This window comes from Lissotriton helveticus, chromosome 1_1 (assembly GCF_964261635.1).
Source record: "Lissotriton helveticus chromosome 1_1, aLisHel1.1, whole genome shotgun sequence".
In the NCBI taxonomy this organism is placed as follows: Eukaryota; Metazoa; Chordata; class Amphibia; order Caudata; family Salamandridae; genus Lissotriton; species Lissotriton helveticus.
In genome coordinates, this window is record NC_136057.1 from 375,413,545 (window position 1) to 375,439,603 (window position 26,059).

The 26,059-nt window shown below is 40.8% G+C and overlaps 1 protein-coding gene across 2 annotated transcripts in view; it reads right to left on the reverse strand.

The window, feature by feature from the left end:
• Nucleotides 1–7,605: 7,605 nt before the first annotated feature.
• The window catches only part of B4GALNT3 (beta-1,4-N-acetyl-galactosaminyltransferase 3), a 751,466-nt gene continuing 733,012 nt past the window's right edge, over nt 7,606–26,059 (reverse strand). For both annotated transcript variants that reach the window (XM_078673705.1, XM_078673706.1), the window contains 3 exons: nt 21,668–21,821; nt 19,159–19,285; nt 7,606–10,432 (listed from right to left, as the gene is read on the reverse strand). In XM_078673705.1, coding sequence (XP_078529831.1) covers nt 10,324–10,432; nt 19,159–19,285; nt 21,668–21,821 — 390 coding nt within the window. In that variant the 3' untranslated portion in view covers nt 7,606–10,323. The remainder of the gene's footprint in view (nt 10,433–19,158; nt 19,286–21,667; nt 21,822–26,059) is intronic.

The window sequence follows — 26,059 nt, forward strand, 5'->3', positions numbered from 1 at the left end:
CTGGTGATAGAAGTGTTGGGTGATTATGCTAGAGGAGGGGGTGGTGCTAAAGTAAGGGAAAAGTAGCGGACACTGCAGGTTCACAGAGAAGGGGCGGATGCCAGACATGGGGAGGGACGGTCTGATGCTACAGGTGAAATGTCTCATTCTGGCAGTGGGGTTTGGGAAGCAACTAATACTGTAAGCTTGGGGGTGGTGATGGTAAGGGAGGAGCTGTGCTAGAGTGAGGTAAACGGACTGATGCTAGAGCGTGGATAAACAGATGTTAGCTAAGAAGAACTCATGCTAGAGGTGAGAGGAGAAGGTCTGCTTCTAGAGGTGGGGAAGAGCAGGGATGGATGGTAGTGGTGGAGTTAGAAGAAGCTAATACCTTGCATGGGGAAAGGGCTGGTGCTAATGGTGTGGGAAGGGACCACTTCTAGATTCTGGAATCTATGGCTTCATGAATACGAATCAGACGAGAAGTTAAACATTTTTCACAAAACTACTAAGAAATTCACAGTCTTTTTGTAAAACGTAGCGTGAGGCCATACTGTTCCATTGGAGGAGAGACACGGTACATGCGAACCAAAAGACATTACTACATAGAAGTGCGTTTTACCTCAAATGCAGAAGTCTGTGAGCACGCAACTGATAGGTCACACAGCCAAGAACCAGCACATTTCAATTTGAAGCACTTTTATTAATCACTAGAACAAAGGCACAGTCTGGCGCTCGGCGCTAAGGCATGGTAAACACAGGAAGAAGTACCCTACTTCATGAACACAAAGTGAAGTATCCTTTCCAAGGCACTACCTTGTGAATGCTGCTCAGCAATGAAAGAGGATTGAAGAACAATTAGAAAAACAATTACAAAGTTACAGCTTCTGATTGTTATAACGTAAGTGTCTTAGATCCTGAAAAACAGTTTATTGCAATAATGTTGGTTATGAAACCATTTCCTCCCTCTTTGTCAGAAATGAGAAGGCACAGTTACCTTTCTACGGAGTGCACGTCACATTGACATTGTGGAATAGTATATGTAAACAAGAACTCATTCTAGGAAACATTAGGCACTAAAGGCTTGAGCCATGGTAAACACAACAGGCCTAGCACCCTACACCTGAACCTGTTCTGCACCATTGGGAGCCAGTGAATACCCAGTTATTTTATACAGTACTTAATAAGTGAGTTTAGGTTGCTTTAAAGCACGACCAATATTTCTAGATATAGGAACTGAGGAACATGGAGATGTAGTAGTGATCAGCCCTAGAGCCATATTTGGCCAGGAGGGAAAGTCAAGATTTGAAGTCAGGAACCCTAGGTCATGGTCATCAATTTCACCACACCCCCTCTCCAATGTCTGCAGATTACTTCCTGCATGCTGAAAGGTCACTCTGATCTCAGTCTTCTTATAGTCCGTTTTTTTTTCTTTAAACCATAGCTTGGGCTTGGCAAGTCCAGTGCTAAGCCATCCTGTCTACCAATTATCCTGTCAGAATTTTAAAAAGTGTTGAAAGTTACGCCTGCGTCTGATGTTGCCTCCGAAGGTATCAATGAACCAAAACTCTACCCACAACTTGCCATTAGCACATTATCTTTTACGTCTAAGCATTCACTCTCTAAAGAGAGCTGAGGCAAGATTGCATTGCACCATTAGATAATTAAAAGCAGAATGAACAGACCAATAGTCCATGCCACTGTGTGGGCAGCATCAATGACCCAAGCCTTCAGTCCCCCAGCACAAAATGCCCAATTGAACCAAGACAATAACTGGCGGACTCTGGACATGTTATGTTATGTTATGTTATTATAGGTCTGCTATAGCGCGCGGCTACTCCAAAGGAGTGTCCCGGCGCTTTATGCTCCAGACCGAAAAGGAGAAAAAGAAACATACACCACATAACAATAAAAGAACAGAACAGCAGGGTCAGGAAAGGGAATTGTGAGACTCTAGCCAGTAAAGACATGACCTTCTTGTACAGCCTGCACCAATCGAACTGCTTGGAATGTATTAAAAATATTAGGTAAGGGGGCTGGATACAGTCTAAAATGAGTTCTCCAGGAAGCTAAGCCAGCAGTGACTCATTGGGAGATGGGTAAGCACACCACCGCTGACCGGATCCCATGCAGTTGTAATGTGAGACAGCATTATAACAGGGTATGCCCTGTTGTGATTCAGTACTCTCTTTTCCTAAGCTTATATAGTTGTATGAAACTGTAATGTCCTTATGTCATAGTTAAACTGCTCATGTCATGTCCCAAATCATGTCATCTAATAATAAGCATTTTACACCAGGTTAGACAAGTCCAACAACTGGATGCATGCCTCATCAATGGAGGTACAACTCAATACCTGAGATACGTCGACCCACTGGAGGTACAATCCACCACTGTACATATGTCCAACTATTGCAGGCATGCCCAATCACTGAACACCTATCTCAGCACTGGAGGTACGCCTCCACACTGTAGATATGTCCCACTATTGTACATCAGTCTAACCACTAGAGGCATGTCCAATATCCGGAGATACATTCCATGATTGTAGCTACACTCCACTACGGATCCCCAATCCAACCATTGGAGGCACGTGCAATCCTTGGTGGTATGTCCCACTGCTGCAGACCTGTCCCACAAATGTAGAAATGTGTCACACGCTTCTAAAGTTTCGGAATGTTCCACCAATGGAAGATACCACCACTGTAGACATGCCCCAGCACTGTAGACATGACCTACCACTTGACCAGCAGGAGCACTGTTACCATGACCAAAATCCTCTCTGTACGTCTCTAGGTTTGGTCATGGAGCTACATGTACACACCCACAATTGTATCATGCAGCTGTGCCCAAATTACTTCTAAAAAACTGAGACACAGGTCAGTAAAACAGCAACAACTGTAGTGTCATACAATTCAATGCAGAATACAAATGTGCTCATTTTAGTTCTGGACTAGCAGCAATATACAGCTAAAAGTAGAAAGTTTGTGGTGCCCAATTAAAGCTAAAGGAAGTAGTATTTTTGGTAGCATTAGTACACTTGTGCTGAGTGATAGGGGCCTAGTGTATGTAATTATATTTTTGCTTCTTTCATACTGTTGAAAAAAAATGGGACCGCGACTGTTAACCTCGTTGGTTTAAACCACAACGAGCGTCCCCAGGTACTATGGATGCACTGTGCAGGACCACTATTCGCTTCACAACATTACACTGTTGCACAGCATAACCAGTCATTTGTAATCACGCCCACAGCTAACCGATTATATTTCACCTTTAAAAAATTAAAAGTGTGTTCATGGGAGAGAATGTGGCCTAACGGCTAGGGTTGTCGACCTCGGAGCTGGGGAACTGGGTTCAATTCTCGGCAGGGTTGCTCAACATTCTGTAATTGTGGTAAAATCACTTAATTTCCCCGTGCCTAACACAAATGAATGTGTCCGTCTGTAACATAACTGGTGCTCATGTAAAGCACTCTGATACCTTCAGGTCTAGTTCGCGCTACATAAATATCCAAAAATAAAAAAAATAACAATATTTTGTGGCCTTAGGAAAGATACTTGTGGGGCAAGAATCTGGTAATGGCTTGTGTATTGAAGACTACTCCCATTTTCTCACAAAGGTTCCTACTGTAAGGGTGACTTGCACCAAGTCCTATTATCCTCAGCGAATTTTACTGAAAAAGCAATACTTCTTGAAAGTAGATAACGTGACAAGGGGCCAGCTGACAGTTTTGTGTTGTCCATTTGTGATTCTGCTGCACCTACTTTAATCTTTACTTCCCCGTTCTTGTGCGCTCTAACTCAAACAGCATAAGACAAGGAACTACAGTTCCTTGAGCAAAATTCCAGAACCGGTCAAGTCACCTCTGTCAGAATTGAGCAACCCACCAAACCACATGTTTGGGGTTTGATTTCTAAGACAGTGGTTCTACGACATTCATAGAAAGACTCAAAAGCATTCTATGTGAAAACGTAAAGCAAATATAGCAGAAAAACAGACAGCAAAAAGGGGCTTTCTAAAGACAGACTGCAAAACAGACTTCCAATTTCCCTTTCATACATAAATATCTCCAAATAAATGATGATTTATTTAATTTTAAATCCGGTCACAAAAACATTTGCCAGATTTTAGAATTATCATAACTGCCCTCCTCCAATATGTGGGGGAAGGCTGCAAAACTTTGGGATTAGGTCTGGGGCAAAATGTTGTTAGGGAGATAATCATGTAAGACTGAGACTTTAAGGGTCTATCTTTAGAGGCGATATTTTTGCAAAAGATGCTTCTGAAATCTGCGGTTTTCCATGCTACCACAACGGAAGATCACAAATATACCACCTTTTACGCTTCCTTTTTCTCCGCAGGGAATTACAACACTGTTGTTACAATGACCGCATTGTAACCACGCATACCATTACCCCGCAAGTCGTAACAACGACTTGCAGGGGGGAGGTGCTGGATGTAGGAATAGTACAATTTACTATTCCAACTCCAGTCTGTGCAACAGTAGGGAAAGTGTTGGATTTAAAATCCAACACCTTCTGCCCCCTCCGAAAGTCGTTGTTCTGACTTGCGGAGTAATGGTATGTGCGGTTACAAAGCGGTGGTTGTAACAACCGCGTTGTAATTCCCTGCGGGTAAAATTTTCACAGTAAATAATGTTTACCTAAGATCACATTATGGCGTTGAGTGGCACCTGAATCAGTGAGGAAAACCAGAAAGTGCTATAAGTAATTTACGGCAAAAATAAAAGCCAGACCAAGCAAGCAGTAAAAGACACAAGAACTGTTAGGAACTGCTATGCGGGGTATTTTTACTTACCTAAGCATGTGGTGCGGCTCTGGGTCTCATGATATTGACTGATATATATAGATATGGTCAAAGTGCAGAAAGCAGTAATTCCGGATCAATTTATGGAATTTACCAGATGTTAATTTAACATTTGCATCTAAACTTATCTACTCTACTTGCCATGAGCATATGTTTTAGTGCAATGCAGAGTTGTAGTGGCGACATTTTAACATCTGCTGGGGGTGTACTATCACAGCTTTGTCTAACTGTCTTTCTCACTTGTTCGACAACAGTACATAAGTTGGAGTATACAGTCGAGACATGGACATCTGACCTACCATTCGGGCTGTAAGAAAGCACTAAACACAAAAGCACAGGCTGGGCATAATCGTTTAGAGCCGCAGTGCAAAAATTGGATGTAGCTTAAGCAAACCCCAGAGGCAAGATAAGAGAATGATTTCTATCAATACATCTTTAGGACTTTGCAAAGAGACTGCCAGCCACCTTCTGATTGTAGTAAAAGTAATTATCCTAGTGGTGAGTCATCAACCTAGGTCTCCATTGGAAAAGAGGATAGAGTTTAAGATTCTAAGCAAGATGCATAGACGCAGTCATGCCCACCCAAGTGATACAACTAGTTGTGAGGCTGGATGTGCTCCTGGCAGATGTCAGTGCATTGCTTAATGTACAAGGCTTTGTGGTGACGTTAACGCTAGCTCCGGTCACTAGACATGGCATGATCTTGGGTGAATAGCTCATAGTTCGTTTATCTACCCTTAATAGATCAGGAGTTTCTAATAGAAACCTTAATAATGAGTTAAATAAGAGTTCTCAAACTGATCATTACATCCAGACATGGCTCTGCATTCTGTATTGGGGGTAAAACTAAATGAACCAGTAACAAAAGTAATTATCTAAATTGTGATTACAACTTTTGCAGGAAAACTACACTCTTTGTGTAACAACCCCAAGCACTTCACTAGCCAAAATGGGAAATTAACACAGCCATTTGGTGTGGTAGCATTGCTTCTCCTGGTAATTCCCCATCTGTCAGGCGACCCATAGGATAAAACTCATGCTGGAATTACTAATACATGCAGCTTGGTAATTTCAGATGTGGGAATACCAATGCAATATTCTTGGCCCTCTTGTAATGAGGACCTTAGTGTGACTAGGTGGACTCTCCCGAAAGCTGTTCCTGCTGGTACTATAGCTCGTTATCCCCCGAATCATACTGCTTCTCAGCTGACCCTAGCTATCTGGGGGTTACATTTGACAATCAAACTTCTTTCGGCCCTCAGGTTGCAGCAGTTGTTGGTTCCTGTTTTGGACTTTTTTAAAGTCTATGTCTAGAAACACCAGCACCTTACTATTGAAACCTCGAACATTTCGGAAAAAGAAAACCTACAACCGAACTTTGTCCGGATTGGCACCTAGAATCTGGAACTCCCTGCTCCCTGACGTCAGATTCAACCCTTAAAGCACATCCTTCAAAAAATAAGTTAAACTGTTTTTAATAAACAAAATAGTACTCTGAAACCACCAACTCATTTATCAGGATACTAATGTGACGCAACTCGCCAACCAGGGTTTGCACTCGCTGCCTACGTCCTGGTGTCTAACTCACTGTCCTCCTGATCTTCAGTGGGTACTGACCGCATTTATGGTTCTTGAGGCCAGATGTAGGAAGCCCAATACCGGTCGGTAGCTGCCTAAATTACTGAATTTCGGCCGTTACCGACCGTTTTTTAGGCTATTCAGATGTAGGGGCCTAATTTAAGGATTCGGTAATTTACCGAATCGGTAATTTAAGGAATCGGCAAATTACCGAATTCTTAAATACCGATTTAGTAAATTACCGAATCCTTAATGTATGAAGCACTCAAGTGAGTGCTTTTCACCTGTAAGGATTCGTTATTTACCACCAACTACAAGTTGGTGGTAAATATCGAAAAAAAACAAAAAAGCAATTTTGTGCTTTTTTCAACTGTGCCATGTGGATGTATGTGTGTCACATGTGCACCCATGCACTATACAGGGGTGCAACAGGGTGTCAATGTGACACCCTGCCACCCTTGTATGTCTATCCCCTTTTACCGATTCGGTATTTACCGAATCAGTAATTCTCTATCATTCCTATGGGCCTTAAGGCCCATAGGAATGAATGGGGAATACCGAATCGGTGTTTACCGAATTTTACCGATTCGGTAAAATTTACCAAATCATTAGCTACATATCATTTACAGATTCTAAAATACCGAATCGGTAAAATTCGTTATTTTAGAATCGGTAAATGATATTTACCTACATCTGGCCCTTGGTCGTCTTGTTTTCTACTTACAGTAATGTTTGTAAAATGCTCTGATACCCTTCCAGGGTCAAGTTCACGCTATATAAAACCTTATAAATAAATTAAAATACTAAGAAATTCTTACATTTACTTGTGGCACAGGCTCAGAAGACAGCCATTCAAGCCCTCATTACCTCCATCTCGATTATTCTAACTCTCTATACTTGGTTCTTTTGGCCTATCAGCTGAGGAGCCTTCAGCTTGTACAAAACACCGCTGCTCGACTACTACTAAAAGTCCCCAGATTTGAGTATTTTCACCAACATCTTAAGGAGCTGCATTGGCTCCCTATTTTAAGAGAGGATCCGGTATAAATGTCTCACATTGGCTCACAGTGCCTTCTATCGGGTCGGTCCGGTATGTCTGGCCAATAGGCTCACTTCATATCATCCTGCCAGATCTCTCTGCTACTCTGCCGCTGTGCTGACAGTGGTCCCATGATTTAGGAGCCAGAGATAGGGCGGTACCTCTTTCTCCTTGCTTGCTGCCAGGGTTTGGAATGCTCTTCCCTTGGACTTACATGCTATGAAGGATGAACGTTGTTTCAGACACAATCTTAAAACCTGGTTATTCCCATCTGCCTACGAGTAGTCTGCAGATGGGAACAAGTCTGCCCAACGCCAGGGACACTCTAGGACTATCCGTATGCTTTATAAATTCTTTATAAATTGCTTGAATGAATGCAATAACCCACATTTTCAAGCCCCTTAAAGTCTACTCAATTTGCTATTGGTCTACTTTAGCTGGCATTTTAGATTATCCTTAAGAACCTCCAATTAGATTTTAGTGTTCTCAGCGATGGAGCATATCCACTGCAAAAAGACATAAAAAACCAATAAATGTAACTTCTGGGCCTTTCCAACGTGATACTTTTCTCCTGCTATTTTCATCACAATCTATGGAAGGAGGCACACACACGACAGCAGTAGGATGTGAACTTGCTTCCACTACAAGCAGAAATCCGGACTGGTGTGGAGCGAACAAAGAACATACAGGGGAAGCGTACAGGGAAGCATTAAAACAGTTCTAGAGTGACAGTGTATAAAAGAAGCCGGTGCAACAGTGAGACCAGACCTGGATCCAGTTTCCTTCATAATAAAGCATGGTTATGTGGGATAAAGAGATGGTGAGGAGCACTTTCAGCTCCTTTAGTAGCTTGCACTATAGATCGATGAGCTGCTGTGGGAAATATTCCACTTCAGTCTGCTCTCTGTTTAAGCACCTTCTCAGACATCTCATACCTCTTAGAGGAGTGGGGCCTGGTGTTTACAGTATATGATTGATGGAGGGACATCAGAAGCCTAGTTCTTCAAGATACCAGCTCTACTTTAAGCATGTATAGTTCTGGAAGTTCCATTTAACCTCCTATCGACAGAAAACTCAGTTTTTCACAGGCTGATATCCTGTTTTGACATGATCGAAAACTTGGAAGTGATTCCAGAGATCTAGCGCACTGAAGGCTTGGGTGATATTTTTTTTAGGCTAAGGTGTGTATGTGAATGGCAATGCAAATGTGTCCTTTTTTTGGATCCACCACAGCTTGCTAAGGACAGATTTAAAAAGTTGACTTCCAGGAAGTACTCTGCAAAGGTGCACGGACTGCCATAAAAACCCTGACCTGTATCCAAGTCAAAGGTAGTTCGGCCCACAACAATTTTGCTTGTCTGGTAACCAATCAGACTGCTTTGTTTGAATGATTACTTGAAAGGCTTAAACAACAGACATCTGACTGGCAACCCTTTTAAATAAATTTGCCCAAGTCCTTTTTGTAGGACCTCTTTGATTGACGGCTAGAAGCCAATCAAAATTGCTGTAGTAGTCCTTGTTTGTTGGTTCAGGGAGAGATACACCGCCGGTGTTCAGGCACAAAATCCACCCTATCCGCTATTCCATCTGTAAAACAGTGTTTTGCAGTTATTCAAACCAAATTCCACTCCATCTATCGAGTTAAAAAGGCAGATTTCACTCCCTATGCATTTCGGGAAATGTTTTTGGCCATGCCTACATATGGACAGAGCAGAATCAACTGGATTGGTAACTACCGGGCATCCAGTTTTCACACAGACCAATCGAATAATAGCTACTCAAGCCATTTTATAATTGCAGTAGCAACAAGCGAAACCCGCATAAAGGTGGGGACCGAAAAGCATCCTAAACCCATTTTGGTGCAATTTCAATGGAAAACCTATTTCTGTCTTACAGTCTTTTTAAAAAAGAATATTCTTGCTGTGTTAACTTTCCTAGTCATTCCTACTCGTAATATCAATGAGGCTGTGTCTGAACTCACATTCAAGCCTAAGGCACTGCATTACTATAATAAATAAATAACAGAGAACCATCCTTTAAAATTATATAAATATAAAGCTCTCAGACTCTGAATTCCCTTATGACGTGATACTCTGGCAGGCACATCACAGCCACATCTACCATCGTTCATTCCTCACTCGCCCCTGCTAGGCGGAGCACAAGTTGAGTTCTGCAGTCTGGTCAGAGATCTCCGTCGCAAAGCAAAGGACCTCTATCCACATTTGTTTACAACTACACAGACGAAGATACTATGGATTTACAGAAGAGTCGATGTTGGCTGGCAGGGTTATCCTGCTTAACTTAGCACAATGATTGAGCCTGAAGATTGTTCACACATTCCTTGCCACCATCCCATGCCAGATATTGATAAGTTGGAAGAAATATTGATAATTAAGTCACAGTGTTTCCAGTATCTCTGCCTTGGTCTGCCATTAATCGGAGTACATCCAGGTATTCCTTGCCATGGATCAAGACAGATGAAATGCTTCTTCTGAGCCCCAGGGACATCTGGAACGAAATCTGTGACCGGCAACCAATTCAGGAATAACACGGAACATTTACAAAAAAACATGTAGTTTCCTAAACGGCATACCAAAACTTCCACTGTAACACAACCAGGATAACCTTATTTATCTTCCATTAGGCTGCTATCTTCTTCATTTCAGTCAACTAGGCGATCGACTTAGTGCAACGATTTCTTCCTACGATACCTCCTACTGGTCTCCAGCTATGGGTGCATCATTATGCACCATGTACTGTTCCAAGCCATGTTTGACTATGTACCATGCACTGATATGTCTCACGAATCAATGTGACAATTTGCATAGTATTTCAGTCATTTGTTGCATCTTCTAGTCTACATTTCGGAACGAGGTGTGGCTTGTGGAAGGTCTTTATTGCTACAACGTCCTTATCTGGCGTCGGTTCCACATGCCTCGCTTCGAGTGGTAGTGATGGAAGAAGTTCCGCATGGAGAGCCTTTCAACCTCCAGGCCAGCCTCAATAATCCTGTAGAGGGCATATAAGGAGAGAGTTTTGGATCAGACAAATGAATTATGGCATGACAGCGAAGACTGCATAGACATTCAGAAGAAAAAGGCTGCACTGCACAATACTTCTTAGATTACAAGCTGTAAGGACATGTGTGTGGATTTCATTGCTAGCCAATATCAATAATAACTCATTTGAAAGCCAGTTATTTACATTTCTGACATAAAAGCAGTGCGAAAAAAGCTTTATTTTTCACTACTCTTAAGTCAGATCAGCATAATAACTGGGTGTTAAAACAAAGCTTGGGTGGGCGATGACCCAAAAGACACCAGTGAGGACATCATCCGTGTTAATAAAATGCAGGCCACGTTGAGGCTCAAGAGCATATGGAGAAATAGTTCCCATCAGAAGCCACACTGTACCGCCCTCTTTCTCATCATTTGGATTCTCCTCACCCAGGAGACAAAACGGCCGGTCAGATGTTACCGTGACCGATATGTGTGAGATAGGGGTGGTGTATATAGTACAAAAAATTGGACGTGGCTACTGTAAAGGCAGTGTTAAAGTGGTAAGAGTGTTAAGTGAGGGAAAATGTAAAATTAGGTGATCAGGTGGACAAACAACATTTATTAGTGTCTCCCAATCCCTAAGGTTTAAAAAGCAAGTGTAAGTGCGGGTTTTAAATAATCACCGTACTCAATAGTGGTCAACATGTTTCTGCATTATATTGAACATAGTTTCAAAATGCATTCTTCAGGACCGAAAAAATAAAAACACTGCTGCTTAGATTAAAGAAAATAAGAACAATATCACCTGACCTTCAGGTACATACTCAACCGTATATCATACCTGCGCTGTAGCCAGGTGGGGTGAAGCCTCTCAACCATCATATTTGGTATACGGATGATGTCCTCACTGGTGTCTTTTGTGTAGCATTGGTGTTGTGATCCACTCTGTTTTGACTCTTTTTTTTTTCGTGACCCCCTGGTGTATTTTGTTGTGATAATACTGTATTTTGGGGCATGCACCTGGTCGGTCGGTAAACTCGCCCTCAGACCCTACTCTCATTGTTTGTTGTGTGCGTGGGCGATGACCCACCATGTGCGCTCGCTCAAAAAACCCAAGGACACACTGGAATGAGAGAGGATGGTCCACTGTCTAGCTGGCTTCCGTAAATCCCCAGAGATGTCACCCCTCATGTGATGTAAGTTAATGCAGACCCACGGATGACGCATTGTCTCAAGGTACTAGCAGCATCTATGATAAAGGCACTGACAGAACATCTTCTACTTTCTCACTAAAAGCAGAAAAATGTGCCCCTCAGGTTGGAAAGGGGATGCCCAGAGGAATGGAGAGAGGGCATCAGGTATGACTGCTAATCACTGGTTAGGGAAGGCAGTGTTGTGCTTGGTCCACTATCACTCGTATAGATACCCTGCACAGATGATCCATGGGATAACCCCACTGAACCACTGGGTGGGTGCTGTACACAACATAAAAGTGAAGATGGGAGGGAGTCATTAATGTGGGGGATTAAACCTTGTGGTTCCAAGTGATAACCTAGACAACTCAAGCCATCCTTTTCTGTCAAACAAGCTTTATTTGGCTAATAAAAACCATATAAGCATCATAACAATTGCATTCAATGCTGTATATCTTATTTAAAAACCAAAGTTCATTCAGTATACCATATAAAAATGTGTTTTCTGAAGACATGATTATAGAAGTTTAAAACTACCAGAATACATGTACAAGATATGCAATTTGGTCATATTTCATCGCCTTTTTAAAAAATAAAAATAAAAAAGGCATGCCTAGTTAATGCACATATGACTAATAATCAGTTAGAAGACCAGATTGCAATATGCAAATACTTCCCCACTTGCTTTCACTGTCCACAATGAACCCCACTAGAAAACAATCCCGTTATTGACACCCACCAGTCTATACTCTTATGTTATGGCTGCCAGGTTTTTCTGGATTCTGTTGTTAACTACCTTGATGGCATCATTACAGAAGACAATTAATTTGTGGTCTCCTGCAGCTATAACACAAAACTGCTCCTGCATCTAACAAACTCCCTATGTACAGTGTCCCTAATTTGTTTTGCTAGCTTTCTACACACATTCTTCTACAATTGTTTAATTTGCAACTCTCTTTCTTCCTTTCCTGTTGTGTCATGAAGACGAGTTAGGCGGTCTGCTGTATCGTTTTCCCATCCTACTGAGTATTCTATCTTGTACATGAATTCTTGCATCTTGGAAGTCAACTTAGCCAGTGTGGGTGCTACCTTGTCTGCTCCGCCTTGTTTTAGTACATTTAATAACAGTTTGAGGTCTGTGAGAAATTGAATTTCACTGCCTCATAAATATGTTTTGAAATGTGAAGATGCCCATACACATATGTATCTTTTTCTATCGTCACTTATTTCCTATTTGATGGAGCCGGTATTCGTGAAGCAAATACTACCTATTGTTCTGTTTTCTATGCAGTAATTGCTGGAGTTCATTGTTAACATAGTTTTAGCTTGGTTGAATGGTTTGAATATCTTCGCTTGCAAAGTATGATCAAAGATATTACTAAAAGCTATAATTTGTTCTTTTCCTCCTTCAAACGATTGACCTTTTCTTAATAACTTCGACAAAGCTTCTGCCATGTTGCTGTAGTGGTATACCATTTTTTTAATAATACTCTGTTAATCCCGTCTCAGTTGTTCCTCGTTTTCAGGTTCTGGAGCCATCCTTATGGACTTAAGTAGATCTTCTATTGGTTAATCCCCTGACCTGAGGACATATAGCATGAGTATTCCACTTCTAGCAAGTCAAATTGAAATTGTTTTCATCAGTGTAAAACCTTTTTGGTCCAGAATAATCAACACTCTATCTAGGGATTTGTTGGTTTTTTGTTCGTTCTTTCCATACACAAGGGTGTCGTTTTGAAAGTACTGAACATTTTTCTTGTTTTTTAAAAAAAATGTGCCTCAATCTCTAGAAGATAAAGGCAGCTGAGTTAATGCAATTTTAAATGCCTTGAATTTTAATGTTTCTTGAGAAGCTATAAATGCAGTAATTTGTTGGGACTCAGGATGGATTCAGTGGTAAGCCTTTCATTAGCCCGACTTCCTTCACATTTTGTTCATTCAAGAAACCTTAGCATTTCATTTAAATTTGGAAGGGGTCTGTCCAACTACCACACAAAAACATATCTTGCCGTTTCTGATTTTTGAGATTACTAAAGAATTCTCAACTTGCTGAATTATGCCCTCTACTTCCATTTTTCGAAGAGTTTGTTTCACTTACTATTTTATAGTTACATGTTTTGTTCTCATGCAAAAATATATTGGGACAGAGCCCTCTATTATTTGAACAATATGTTCATAGCTAGTGAGACTTGTTCTCTATATCCTGATTTTAGTGTCTTCCCTAATTCATATCGTTGCCTCCAACGTAGGATGGCTGGACTTTTCTTCCCACCACTTACACTTTTGTCACACAGGTATGTTCTTTGAACTCAATACTTTCTTCCTAATGTCCCACTAGAGCTATTACTTATCCATTGCAGCAGTCCAACTTTACTGTGTTTCTAGGTAATTGTATGTCCACATGTGATTTAGCATATTTCTGGGTACATCCAGAGTCAACCTCCAGTACTACGCTTTCTCCATTAACTTTTACTATGCTGCTCGTTTTTTATGCTGGTACTGCCCTTTTTTCTTCATCCGCTCTCCCTCTTAGACAAAGTACCATATTTGGTATTTATGGTATTTGCTCTTCCTCTCCTTCCTTCACATTACCTTTCTGTTTGTCTGCTAGTGGTCCTACATATCCTTGTTTAAAATCCTCTCCGAACTGCATTGGTCACACGTTCTGTCCTGTGAAGGACAGTTTTTTTCTGCAGTAAACCATAAGTGTTGTGGTTCCTCATCCATAAAATACTCCGGCCACAGTCTTTTTACTACCTCTTTGTTTATTTATTTGTGTTTTCCTTTCCCTGAAATTGTCCTTCTTTGACTCACTTCCATTCTATAATAGTATTCTCATCCACATGTGTTTCCTCTTCCTTTATGCTTAGTGGGTCTCTGATGCATTTCGTAGATTGTTCCTGCAATCTTGAAATTAAAATTGCTTCTGACAATTAGGGTTGCTGTTCAAGAATAACTGCTCCTCCTACATTGGGCTATTAACTGATCCCTTACTAACTGGTTTGTCATTTATCTAAAGCAGATGCTGCTGCTAGTTCCTTCAAAATAGACACAAACTAGTAAATACTCTCATTCTCTCTTTGTGCCCCGGTGTATAATGATCGTGACCAAATGTACCTTTCTGTTCTGTCTTATCGCGTCTAGATACACATCTGTAATTACTTTGCCTGTGGAGATTGTGCCCTTCTCATGATCAGCAAAAGCCCATTGCCTCTGTGTTCCAAAAACAAGTCATAAGTAAAGGTCTTTTTTTTGGGAGATGAAATTAATTGCATCCCTAGCATCAAGATAATTACTGAACATATTGTCCAGTCTTGCCAGTAAGTTCGTCTCCTCAGGCATTTCTAGAAACAATGGGATTTATTAATTGAGTCTGTAGTGATTTGAGTAGCCCAAATTTATGGATGTTGGTTGGATGGGTAAATATTTATGCTCCTAAAATAAGTATATTACTTGTAGCTGGTATCAAAATGCATATTAATTATGATACCAATTCGTAAAAATGGCTATTTACAGTTTATTCAAAAGAGTGATGCAAAAGACCCCAGGCCTGGAAGGGTCCCTTATGCCAATTTGCGGTTATGCAGATTTAAGTCCTCTGCTTGTTTAAAAAAAGCCAGTATTCTACTGTATTACTTCCTATGTAAAGTCACCCATGTAGTCTCTTTAGGAATAATACGGCTCGCTTCTGAATAGGGGGTTCTTTTCCTTCTTGTGAAGTATGCCCCCTCCCTTTTCCACCACTTGTGCAGCTGTGTTTGCTCGCGTGTGAACCTGCGCTTTCGGTAAACCCTATCGCGTAGGTCATGGGGGTGACACGTATCGCTAGTGCAGTAAGTAACCTTTTCGCACATACTGGCTGTGTGTGTTGAACTCTGCTCATCCATGGTCCCAGTCTGTCAAAGCACCCAATGCCTTCAGGATGCCTCCTCACACACAGCGGCCACTGGTCTCCTTATCCTGGACTCAACGTCTAACGATATTCCAGTTCTTATTGCCAATTGAACAGAACACCAGATACGAGGGGAGCAGGTACTTTAATACTTTGTTGAACAAAATATATAATTACGTCATCTGTGGAGACCAGCAGTAAACACACATGTCCACTGACATTCAGGTTTCATTTTCTACTCTGGTGCACCGCTTCACACTCCAACATTCTAAGGTCAAAAGAAAGCTGGAGTGAGATAACTTGCACCATATTAGAAACAGAAGAACATCACTGCACACCACCAGGACCATGCATCCTCCTCAAAACCTCCTAGAGCTCCCAGCATTTGTTGTCTGCAATAAAACATCTGTCGACAGTGTGCATACCGGATATATTAATGGTAGCCAATCAAATCAAGATCCCTCCTCCAGAGAGAAGCATACTGGATAAAAAAAAATTGGGTACCCAAGAACCAAAAGGTTTAAATGATAAATCTGATCTATCATGTTTTTTGTAAATTCGCTCACTGCTCTGTATATTGTTGATTCAGTACTTATGTAAATATTGTAAATACAGTACAATGTGTCATAGAAATTGTAACACCATCTAGCAATCATTCATTTATGTTTCACATATTCAGTCAGCACCTTTTTTCCAGGTGGCAGCACAATGGGTGAGATGGTTGTGTTTATGTTGATATGCAGTAAAGTTGTTTTGTTTGTTTTTATGACCTCCGCCTGGTTGGGGGCGAGTTTCAGTGTTCGCTAGAGTATTTCCATTTTTGAGTTTGAGAGAGGTTTGAGATTCTGTTCTTATGTGTACTAGCCTCCATGGGCATTATTATATTTTTTTAGTTAGAGCAGATTAGTGAATGATCGTAGCATTTTCATTTTTTCACCATTCAAAGATGGCGGTCATAGATAGGTTTAGAACAGAAGTCCGTTTTTTGTGTTTAAAGATCGTGCACGGGGTTAAGCTCCGTTTTCCAGTCAGGCACCATAGAGTTGCATCCCAGGGAGGCTCGTTGAAGCGGAGTTCGTTGTTGCGGAGCACGAGGAAGTCCCGGTAAGCTCTTCTTAGAGCATGTATTTCTGGTTAGTTTTGTGCGAGCGTTATTTTGAGTGAAGGTTTGAAACCTGTTTGTTTGGTATTTGACCCCCACAGGGTTCCCGATGTAAGCTTCGTTTTTGAAGGTTGAACATATGAGAGCATTTCTCAAGGTGGCAGCGGTATTCAGTATATTCTGTGGAAGCCCTTCGGTAAGTCCTGAAGGCATAGTCTGCACTAGCTTTTAAGTTTGATGTAGGTTTATCAGCAATGAGGTTTTAGGTTTGAACCCATGTTGGTGCTTTGTTTCTTTCAGAGTCACAGGTAATGAGTAGGACGGATTATGTAAGTCTTTGGTCATGATTTTTCTGTTGAACACTGAGGTGAAGGGCACTACACAAACACTACATGGTTGTGTTGATTGCACTGCAAGTTGTATTAACTTTTGATACATTGTACACTCCAGTTGCTACACACTGCTTATTGCTGTGTAACATTGTTTTTTAGATGGCACTTTCTCCTGATGAAGGGTCCGGTGTGACCCGAAATGCATAGAGCACCTTCGAGAACTCACAGAAGAATTGTTATTTTGAAAATCTTATACATGTAAATGAAATTTATGATTGTATATGTCACATAATCATGTTTGATGATTGATTACAAATAGTCATTTGAAAAAAATACATTTATGGTGTCGGAAATAAATGTTTAAATTTAATTCAAATTTTGGTCGTCAATGTATATAGAGTTGTATAAATTTAGAGGGTAAACACCCATTGAGATTGTGCGTAGGGGTCGGGACCCAAGGTCTCGAGGTAGGGAAGCCAATCAAATCATACCTCGTTGTGAATCTAAGGATGTCAAAATGGCAGACAGAAAAAAATACTCTATTGGCCAAGCAGATATACTATACATTTCATTTGCAATTCATGCATGGTTCACAAGTCAAAGGTACAGTTAATGTACTACAAGCTTGGGTGTAGTTACAAAACAAGCATTGGCATAGCCAATAGGTCTTGCCTTTGGGACCTTTTAAGTGTTCAGTCACGCAGCACATTATTCTGGGTGCTGTGCCGCCAGGGATTGAAGAGCTTTACAATTACTAAACACTGGTTCATGCAGTATAATTCAGGAATACAGGCTTGCCTCAGGAAACATTTATGGGCACATTCCAAGGCATTTTAATGCACAGATAGAAAGACAAGTGCCTTGATGCAAGTCAACAGCACTGTAACATTTTGTGTGCGACTGCATTACTAGAGTATTGAGCAGCCTATAATAAAAAAAAAAGCAGCTAAGTACTTTCCAATGGCGGAGAGGTCACATCCCTCCTCCCCAGGCCTCTATTCCCCAGACACCCTTCTCCAGAGTTTTTCATTGAAAACACTGCTCACACCATCCTTTTACCAGCAAGTCACCGGCCTCGCCTTATGTTCCACCCCCCAGGTTATAGGAGCACTGAACATAGCAACAACAAAATGTTTCCATTTGTCAGGTAGAAGGGAAATAATAGACCTTAAAACAAAATAAATAATCTGACCTTGTGTAATGTAACTGACGATTTTGTATAGCACTCCAGTACCTTTGAGTCGGTCGAGTTTGCGCTCTATAAAAATGCCCCCCAAAATGAATCTGACCTTTTGTAATGTAACTAGTGTTCATGTAAAGCGCTCCAACACATTCAGGTCGCTCAAGTTCACATTACGTAATAATACAGGTCTCACAGTCCCTGGGGAGTTGCCATGAATATACTTTGAAATTAGAGCTCAGAGAGGAGGAGGACAACAAGAAGAGGCAGCGGGGCGGGCATGCAGCGACGTGGGAGGGACGAATGCTGCTCCCATTTGTCAGGTAGCGGGGAAATAAGGAATATAAAGGGGTAAGCGCTGGCCTCACTATCTCCACACAACAAAATAATTATCCTGACCACGTGTAATGTGACTGGAGCATTTCTAAAAAGGCAATGGATGGGATGTAAACCTAAAGAGTGAATACAACAAAACTCGAAGAGACAGCGCATGCGCTGCCTAGGCTCCACCTAAAAACAAATAAAGGACCCATTCCGAGTAAAGTGAGTCTCTGTGACAAGCTTGGTGCAATTCTAGTTTATGCATACAGTGAACATTACCATAGGACTTAAACTACGAAGTGCCTCGACTAATTTCAGTGAAATTTGTAACACAGAAGCTCAGTTGAGGAAATCAGTGTTGTGACAAATTTAGAGCAGTGTCAAACAGAGAAAAACTGTTAGCGATCCAAAATGTTGATTACTTATACCCTAACCATCTCAACCATAACAGATTCATATTAGACTTTGTGTGTCCGTGTGAATCTGTGTAGATTCTGTCATAAGTACACAAGTAAGACTTCGAGCAGAAATATGACGTTGAAACATGATGATGAATCTAAGAATTCAAATCTTTAATGGCAGCTACAGAAAATAACAACTCCAGAGCAAGATGTTGGAGGAAGACTGTTCTCCAGCAATACAACAGTAGTACTTCTTTGAAAGTGCGATCTTGTGAGAAAGTAAAAACAAATGAGAAATTGTGTAAAATGTATCACCTATCCAGAAGCTCCCAGTCTTCTCCGCCCCAGCTGTCACGGAATTCCATTGTGTTCATCCCACCAATAGCATCCAGGTCTGATTTGTAGATACCCAAAAGTCCAAACCCGTTCACTTCCCAATAACCTAAAGGCAAAGGAATAAAACAACAGCATCATCAGGACCAGATAGCTGTAAATGATGATAGGTTCTACTTGTAATAAACACAGTTGCCCCTTTCTCCTGAACCAATTGCTAGGTTCCACTCCCACATATTTCTGAAATCATCTGGCATGGTCTTTGACACAGATCAATATTTGTCAAAAAGACGTTTGTACAAAAGAAATTAAGGGGGAGAAGTTGATAAGTGTAGAGACTGCTCAGGGGATACGTGCCTGTAGGAAAATGACAATTCAAGCCTATGGACAGATACACAAGAGGTCAGTTTAGAAATTAGGAACTATTGAATTAGTTCTAACTTTCTCTAACTTCTATGCGATTTGAAAAGTCTCTCATGAGTACTAGTCCTAGAAATCTAAAGCAGTAGTGGATTTCAGGAAGTACTGCTATGCGTAACACTTCCCTAAACAAATTTTGCAGCAGATGGAAAAATCCACATTGAAAAAAGTTTATGTATCTGTGCCCTTTCACATTTAATGTTTTTTTAATTCGTTTTTCCATGGGAGAAATATTTTTGCTAATAGAGGAATACTATTGTCAATATTCACAGGTTAAAGTGGCTTCCTGTATATTTCCACTCAGCAAAAAAACTTACTTCTGCCTTTGTGCATGTTCAAGATAGAATTCTGTCAATAGGACGTACTTTAATGCTCACAAACTAACAAGTTCTTTCATTATCACTTATCATTGAAGGTGGGACCCCTCCAAAACATACACAAACCTGACTAACACTAAATTTGAGAATATGTAGATTCCACATTAGTCATGAAATGTATGCATGCACAGATGCACTGTATGCACACAAAAGTCTGCCAATCCTGATCTTGCGAATCAGTATTGGCAAACAACCCCAGCCCCCATGACTTAAGTCCAGTAGTTCCTGCTTGCCCCATGGTCCCCCAAACAGGGTGTGACGCTTGAATTCATCTCAGCCACTGGCAATTACTCAGGGTCACATTCCTGTCTATTTTCTCTTTCATTATATTTTGACCACCATGCCACGTCAGACAGGAACCAGACACAAGCAAATCAACATTGGTCTGCTCTAGTAAAAACAATTGAGCTTGAACAGCCAGTCCAGGTACCTTGTGAGTGGCAATACAAGGAACCTTATAACAGTTTCGGCCTGGTTAGACCTCATCACTGAAGGAAATCTTGGTTTCTGTAGAACAGTGGGCAAGCGACCAATGTGTGAAAACATATTTTGCAAATACTTAAGCTACAAACATCCCTACCTATCCTAAACATCTCTCTCCAAAAATATCAACCTGTGCCTAAACCCACTTTCAATCATTTGCCTCCCAACATGCTAGGAGTGGCATTAGAACAGTAAATTAACTTATACCTCAATACTTGAAAATTGAGTTTGACTGTGTTTAGGGATTAAATGAAGGTTAAAACGTTTGTGTGCAGGTATTTATACGGCGCTTCTGGAAGGCGGTAGTTCGCCAGGTTGTACTTCTACTCAAGTCAGGGTGGATACTCTCCACTGCTATGGGCTAGTTCTTAATTGAACTTGCTAGTCTAATATATTTTTTCTATGGCTATCATACCACTCGCTACCTGAAATCATACTGGACATTGAATTGCGCTACAAATTGTACTAGCTCCACATGGACTTTCCATTTGAAAACCTAAACAGACATCATATGGTATTTTTAGCTCGAGTCTATTGTGGCACCCGGGTTACAACATACTGGAGGATCTGTTTCCCTAGAATGATATTGCCCTGAAGAAGTCCTATGTAAAAAGGACGAAACACATTGGCTGATGGCTGTTGGAATAATAAAGAAGAAAAACATTGTACATCTTGCATTAACAAAAATTGCAAATAAATTAAAATTGTATAACAATCCAACTCTTTATTCTTCAAATGCTATCTATTGTGAAATTTCACTCCCGGCGATGTGTTTGGAACTTTGTCGAGAACACCAATGTATTCATGCCCGAAAGGGATGAGGGTGTAAAACTTAGCCCCTGACAAAGGATATGTAGTATCTGAAATGCATTGGGCATATTAATAATCACCAGAAAAATGATTAACGTTTATTGGCCAGCAATAGTTCACAGTGTTGGATTCTTCTACAATTTGAATTAATTTGCATTTATTTTTTGATGACTAAAGATGACTGAATGATTCTGTTGAAGCTTCGGCTACATTAAAGCTGTGCATCATGGCGTCCCCTAAGTCGAAAGACAAGCATGTGTTCATAATACCGTACTTGTTGAAATACTAACTTGATAGCACACCAATTGACTGACAGAACGAGTGCATTGATGAACCTCTATATTTCCAAAGCTATTGTCTAGCCCTCAATGAACCTCTGACATGAATCTATCCCATTATACCCTCTGGTTCCTGAGGAGAGGCTCCACAGTGCAGTCTCATGACCATGGGAGCAAAGGCCATCTTCCCTTCCACGCAGTGTTTTCGGATCGATTCAATGATCCCAGCTGGAAAATTGATGTGGAGGTCACAGAGGAATATTATGCTGTGAGGATTCTAAAACCAAAAAGAGAAAATGTATTAATGAATGTTGATTTCTCCTTCACTATATTAGGGATAACACACTACATTAAGGGTACATCAAAGTGACTGAACCTAAAGAAGTTATGTTCAATAATCACACGAACACGGCAGCATCACTGTGTTAGCAATATAGTGAAGAAAGAATAATATGGAAAAATAAATAAAAGAGATCTGAACGAAAGGACACAATGAAGCTAAAGTCAATCCCTACTGCCTGCAAAGAAGGAAGGGGACCCGACAGCTTAGTCTGTGCACAAAGTTAACTTCTCAGCAGTCTTTCAAAATCGGAAAATTGGAGATAACCGTATTCCACAGGCAGATCATTCCAGAGCGTGGGGCCTAAGATACAGAATCTCCCACCTATCACCTCTTTGATCTGGGGAATATACAAAAGAGGAGATATGCTAGATTGTAAAGGCTTGACTTGGCAAAAGGGGACCACCATGCTTGTTACAAAGGCCAAGGATCAGTTCCGTAGTAGGCTCTGTGAATTAGACAAAGAGGCGTGAGCAGGATTCAGTTTCTTATGGACATCCAGTTCAGGGTTTGTCTTAAATGAGAGACAAAATGTAACTTACCCAGCCATAGCACCACCCTGATCGCCATATTTTGAAGACATTACAGTCTGGTAATAAAGCCCTCATGTTAACCACCATAAATGGTGTTATAATAGTCCAGATGGGAGAGGACACAAATGCCAACCATATGGGTAAACCTTTCTGTGGCGGGGTATGGCAAACTGCACACTCTGGATTTGGAGTAGAGAGGGCTGCAGTTACTGGGACTAGAGGTGCATCCAACTGTTAAACACACAGCGCAGTGAGCCAGATCTAAGATTCTTATTCTTTGACCAGAATCTCAGTCTTGTCTCCATTAAACATTAATAGAATTACAGAACATTCATTGCTGAATCCTGATAACCAATCTTTCAACCATGCTGTAGAATTGGTGGAGCACTGGTTACATTTGACAAATATGACTATATTACCCAGGACTGATCCAGCTCTACTGACAGAGCAAAGCAAATATTTTCTGGGGGAAATCAGTGACTCCAGGGTAGAGATGGTATACCCATGTATTTTAAAATCTACTGAGGTGTCCCTCAGCACCCAAAAGGTCTGGGTCAAATGCACAGAATCCACATAGTTATTGATGATAAGAGGAGTTACAAGCTCCATCGGAATTACTGGGTCATTCATATAATATTAACAAATCCTTGGGCAAGAGGTGGGGGGATGGTAAGATACTCACCATACCTACTCCCCTGAAATGTGCACTCAGTGAACAGTCACAATTTAAGCTTCAGAGCAGGATCCCTCAGACCAGGTTCAATTGTAAGCCACATAGATGGAAACTGTCAGAATAGGCCAATGCCTTTTGTCCACCTAAAGCTCACAATGTAGGAATGAACCATGCTTAAAGTAGTTTAAAAGACCACACAGACTCGGTGTTTCATGAAGGCTCTGACCTCATGTCAAGGATTTATTAGAATCACCACCTCCAAGTAAAGACTGCTCTCCACAAAACCACATCACTAAGAACTGAGCTGATAATCTTACTGGTATGCTACGTGTCACATCTCACTGAATTGTTCCATATCACAACAGATTCTACATTCTAGGACTCCTAACTTATGAAAAGTGGTTTAATGACAACAAATCGGTGACTTTAGAGTTATACTGACATAATAATATTGACAATAGAAATATTACATGACAGCAATCTTATGCTACTATTTTGAGTAGTATTACTTTCTTACTTGCAATCATAATTCTCCATCATAAGTATCTGTTATTGAATTCAGAAACAAAGATTGCCTCCGCCTACCCAAGGGACCTCAAAATGACGATAAAAGTCCCTCCAAAAATACTGGGGTTCACCAAGACCTACCTAAAGGGCAAACATTTTTTAACTGCAACTTAAATCCAATTTGTTTTTGTTTTTTTTAAATATATTTATTATTTTCCATACAGCACATAATTTTAGACAAAACGCCTGCATTCCAAGGCCATAAATTGATAAGCGCAAACATAGACATAGTCATGACAGTACTTCATCTCTAAAATAAATGAATTTACAAACATACATAAAAAATATTCTGCTTACAAATATTTCCTACATGTCACCAAAGTGCTAACCCAACCCCGCTCTCCAATTACTAATCGGTTCCCAAATTTGTATTCCCAGCTGCCTTCTTTTCCTGCCTTTCCTTGCGTAGATGGGTTTTTCTAAGTTATATGCTGCTAGCAAATTAGACAACCATATTTGCAACCCTGGGGGATTCTTATCCAACCAAGCCCTGGCTATGCATAACCTATACACTGCCATGGCAACAAAGATGAAATCCCGCTGTGGGATACCATCCTCGGGAACAACTCCTAACAATATGTGTACGGGTCTGAGACTTATCTTAATGAAAAGTGGTTTAATGACAACAAATCAGTGACTTTAGAGTTATACTGACATAATAATATTGACAATAGAAATATTACATGACAGCAATCTTATGCTACTATTTTGAGTGGTATTACTTTCTTACTTGCAATCATAATTCTCCATCATGAGTATCTGTTATTGAATTCAGAAACAAAGATTGCCTCCGCCTACCTAATGGACCTCAAAATGACGATAAAAGTCCCTCCAAATATACTGGGGTTCACCAAGACCTACCTAAAGGGCAAACATTTTTTAACTACAACTTAAATCCAATTTGAATAAAAAATTAATTGACATTAAAATAATAGTTTGAAAAGCCCTTAAGTTGGAAATGTGGATGGATAGGTAACAGTCTCACTCGATGCACATTTTGACACTTTATTTAAAGTTCACTTTGGAGTGACAGCTAGGCCAGTTCTATCTAACAGAATAGCCAGGTAAACATTCTTAAACACTGATCTCATAACTACCCCCCTGGTTTATCCAGGCATGGGCAGTTCATTTATGAACTATGTGAAGCTACCACATAATGGAGATTTTCAAATATATTCTATCAGTGACATTTAAAACTAACATCTGCTGGTAAGCATTTCAACAATTACCATCCAGTTTCATCTTATGCAAGTGGAGAGTTATATCCTATGATGCAAAAACCCAATATATATCATACAGCCGGTAAATGGCCAGCGCATGCTTGAAGAATTAGTCTTGACTAAGTAGGTGCTCTGGGGATAAGCTCCCTGGTCTCCCGCACAGGTCACACACAAGTATTGGCAGTACAAGGACTGGTGAGGCGGAACGTGATGAGAGGATGCAGTAAGTAGAGGGGTCGATTGCACATTGTGCTGCTCATAGCCTACCTTGTACATACACAAAATGGGTGCAAATGCCATGTACGCTGCTGTGGTACTTTGTAACAAAGGCTCATGACTACACGCTAGACTTACTGCTGGCCCCAGCCTCATGTGAGATCCAGTTTTCTTCTCTGCCCCGACCTCTGCCTTGATGTTTACTGGCCCCGTACAACCATTAATCAATTTTTTGAATCTTGACATGTACTTTGAGGCCGATATTAGCCTTATCACGCTTAATAGCAGACTATCACCCATGGTATCTGTAGTCTGCAAAGGTCAGGGAAATATTTCAGCCTGGAAGGGTGCCATATTCCAGTGTAATGGCTTTGCAAGGCAGTTTACATTGCCAATTTTTAAGGCATTTCACAATTTTGATAAGCACTGACTGGATCGATTTTTGCATCAGGGTTTGTAAAATAATTCCCAGATTATACACATTTAAACAAATATAATTTAAACCAGGAAACAAAATCGCAGGGTATACACGGTGCAAGGTCTCATGCTGATTAGGGAAGTCACTGCTATACCAAGCCATTTGTTCCCAATGGGCAGCCCAATGCGCATAATAACAATGAAAGGATGAGATTGCGGTGTTACTTATATGCCAAGCTGTAGGTTTATTTAATTACACTGCATGTAGGTATAGTTACATAGAGTTTTGCACTGCTGATGAGATGCTGAAGTGCAGTGGACAGCTTACATGCTACTTTGTAGGAGTACTTGGTTGAAAGGGTGTGTGTTTTGAGTATGGCCTATGTAGAAATCTCTGGTGTTATGCATGATGACTTGAGAAGTCCTCTTATTGTGTTGCATGAAGAAAACAAGTTACTTACCTGTAAATTTAGTTCCCCAGTATTAGTAACTTTCATAGATTCCCATGCTTTTGTATCATTCCCCGTCGTCGGAATGGGAGCCTCGGGA